This window comes from Pelodiscus sinensis, chromosome 2, assembly GCF_049634645.1.
Source record: "Pelodiscus sinensis isolate JC-2024 chromosome 2, ASM4963464v1, whole genome shotgun sequence".
In the NCBI taxonomy this organism is placed as follows: domain Eukaryota; kingdom Metazoa; phylum Chordata; order Testudines; family Trionychidae; genus Pelodiscus; species Pelodiscus sinensis.
Genome location: NC_134712.1, coordinates 88,463,877 through 88,466,943, shown reverse-complemented (window position 1 = coordinate 88,466,943; position 3,067 = coordinate 88,463,877). Strand labels below are relative to the sequence as shown.

General features: G+C 37.9%; 1 protein-coding gene across 2 annotated transcripts; it reads right to left on the bottom strand.

Annotated features, from left to right (window-relative positions):
• Nucleotides 1–259: 259 nt before the first annotated feature.
• MC5R (melanocortin 5 receptor) lies at nt 260–2,635 on the bottom strand. Of its 2 annotated transcripts, none has more exons than XM_006131751.4 (2): nt 2,355–2,635; nt 260–1,506 (listed from the first exon to the last, which is right to left on the bottom strand). In XM_006131751.4, the coding sequence occupies exon 2, from the start codon at nt 1,421–1,423 to the stop codon at nt 446–448; it is 978 nt and encodes a 325-aa protein (XP_006131813.2). In that variant the 5' UTR covers nt 1,424–1,506; nt 2,355–2,635; the 3' UTR covers nt 260–445. The 2 variants fall into 2 exon arrangements, with proteins under 2 accessions (XP_006131813.2, XP_006131812.2); XM_006131750.4 differs by having other exon boundaries at nt 2,472–2,633.
• Nucleotides 2,636–3,067: the final 432 nt, after the last annotated feature.

Here is a 3,067-nt window from a genome sequence, read left to right as displayed (position 1 = left end):
ACGTATTGGCTGTGTGTCTGTTAATGCTCACTGATTTGGCAGTGAGGCAAATGAGCATATCCTGCCCACACCTACTTATTGATAAATCCTTCCCATAAAAGGAGGGAAAGGATGAAATTTCTGCTAGTTCTATAAGATACCTGGCTTGATCTGGCCCCAGCTTTTCTATTCTTCTCTCAATACACATGCACATGGTAACTCTTATTAATGCCAGTTAGAATTAAAGGTGTATATGGAGAGGGAAATAGACCAAATAATATAAAACTAGAAAACAGCTTTCTAATTTCCAATAAAAATATTATCATTATTACAAGCATAAGGTAGAAAGACACTTTATAGTCCCTTCAGCACAAATAGGCAAGAAGATGCTAAGAATTTTAATGCATGATTTTCCTGATCAATAATGATGTTGCATCTTGGTTTCCTCATTCAAAAATGCATTTTCCTAATACTTGCTCGGCAACCCACAGGCGAGTCTCAGGCTATAGCAACAAATAATCTCCTTGAAGGTCTTCCGCATTTCCTGGCTACGAAAGGCGTAGATCAAGGGATCGATCACTGAGTTGCACATGATGAGGATGAGGTACATGTTGAAGTGAGACATAAAGCAAACACAGTAGAGGTTCTGAGGGCAAGAAATCATCAGAATGAGGTGGAGGAAAAATGGAGCCCAACAAACAATGAAGATACCTAGCAGCATGGTCAGTGTGATGGCTCCCTTCATGCTGGTCCTTTGATGGACAGAATTGTATCCAGGTAAGGCAGCTATTCTCTTGACATGAGTACGAGCCAAGAGGAACATGTGTATGTACAGAGAGACCATGAGGAATAACATGGTGAAAAACATTGTGATGAGACAAATGATAACGTACGTTGATTCATAATAAAGAATGAAGATAATGCCACAGCCAGTGCAAAATGTCCATATGCATGCAATGATAAGCCCTGATCTTTTCACTGTCATGATGTTGTGATATCGTAGGGCGTAGAAAATAGTGACATACCTGTCTACTGCTATAGCCAGCAAACTGCACATGGAAGCCACCACAGATATGCAGATCAATGAATCAAAAACATTGTCTATATGTTGTACAAAAGCATCTTCCATAATTAGATGCCTATTGTTTATTAAATATATTGTTATGGTCTCCCAAGCATTAGAAACACTGACCAGCATGTCAGCTACTGCTAAACTGCACACAAAGAAATACATAGGCGAGTGCAAGTTCTTGTTCTTAACTATTGCACAGATGACCAAGATATTTTCAAGGAGGCTTATAATGCCCAGTATCAGAAACACCTCCACTGCTATGACCACTTGCTCACATGGTGATGACTTGCTCTTGACAGTAGGTACAGTAAAGTTGCTGCCAAAAGTACTCAAGTTAAGTTCTGGAATTTGTAGCTGGTGGGATGAGTTCATCTCTGGAAGCAAATATGCTCTCTTCTTTCCAAAGGACTTGTAAAACCCGGTGGTAAATGCATTTTCGAGAAAGATAAGAAGCCCTGCCAAAAAAAAAATGACAGCATGACAAAAACAAGTAGGAGTTAGAAAAGCAAATATCAAATGGAATCAAATATTTCTATTTAGCTCAGTATATATATCCAGATCTCAACAACTCCACATTCTATATTTACTCTAAGTTACCCTGTCATAAATTCACAGGATTTTTCCAGCTATCCTTGCTCATAGGGGAATTAAAATCACAAACTAATAGAGAGATATATTCCCTTTTTTATTCTTCTTTCTCCTCAGACTTTGGTTCATTCACCAATGTTGATTGATGTGTTCAGGGAAAGAGACACAGTTTTTCTGGAAATTCTGGTGAACACATTTTCAGCTAAATACCTACAGGACAACAAATAGTATCTGATAGGTGTCTCAATGCTGGCAGCCTTGAAACCCGTAAGAATACACCATTCATAGCTGAGATCAGACAGTCTCTTTTCATCTGATCATGCTTATATAAAATTGGAATTCCTGCAAGAATTAAGGATTGAGACTTTTAAGCACAAGATTTAAATGTTTTTCCTGACCTTTGTACTGCTTATGTTTGCATAACCTGTGATATAAACAGCTTATCTCCTCCAGACTAACATACTCAGTTTAACAATACTGTTTTAAACCATTAAACAAGACAAATCTACATAGCTCAGGTTTCACACTGTTGTATTCTCTTGTAGTTAAGATTTAAATATTTTAACTTGCCCACTAAAATCACAAGGGAATGGTATGGAATCACCATGGGTATGCTATTCAAATTATGGGTATTTTAATCAAGGCATCTTTTCCACTAATGAAAACATTTTGAGGAATATCATAAGCAATAAAACTCTTAATAAGCACAACCTACCTAGCTTGCTGTCAGTCACCCAGTGAAAATAAAATGCAAAGGCTTTTCAGATAAACTACTCTCCATTTTTAAAAGTGTCATTTTCTATACAATTGAGAGGCAGTTGTACTTATTTACCAGAAGTGTTCCTTCAGATCCTATTTCTCTTCATAGCTTGTATTCTTTCCCTCTAGCTGCCACAAGTTTCAGCTCTCCTGCCTGTCCATCATCAGGGGCTAAATGAAAAAGAATGTTCAAATCCATAGAGCCAAGGCTGCCCAGGTATAAAGTACTTACCGGTGCAACTGCCCTTATATAGTCTCAGAGAGTTAATGACTTCAGTGCTCCATCTGTGGCTCCTCCTCTACCCCCTTCTTTGCCTCCAACTTCTCTTCCCACACATTTCATTACTGAAGGCTTGAGATTTTACCACCACCTAGTGGCGCGTGCTTGTAGAGCAGTTCACCTTTGATGTTTTTTTCTTGGCAGTTGTTTGTGATCCAGAATTCACTCCCAAATTGTTACATAGATATAGATATACTTACATATAGCTATCTAGATATATCCGAAGCGGTAAATAACTTGCATATTTGCTTGGCTTGTTTTCTTACAGAACTACTTCAAGCACTTGTACTGTTTTTCTTTCCCTCCTATTTTTAGTACTGATTGAGAACAAGTTCACACTGAAATCATTGATCCAAAATTTGTTAGAGCACAGTAACGGGACATTTATT

Coding starts and splice junctions, on each gene's coding strand:
- MC5R (XM_006131751.4), bottom strand. CDS start 1,423: ATGAACTCATCCCACCAGCTACAAATTCCAGAACTTAACTTGAGTACT.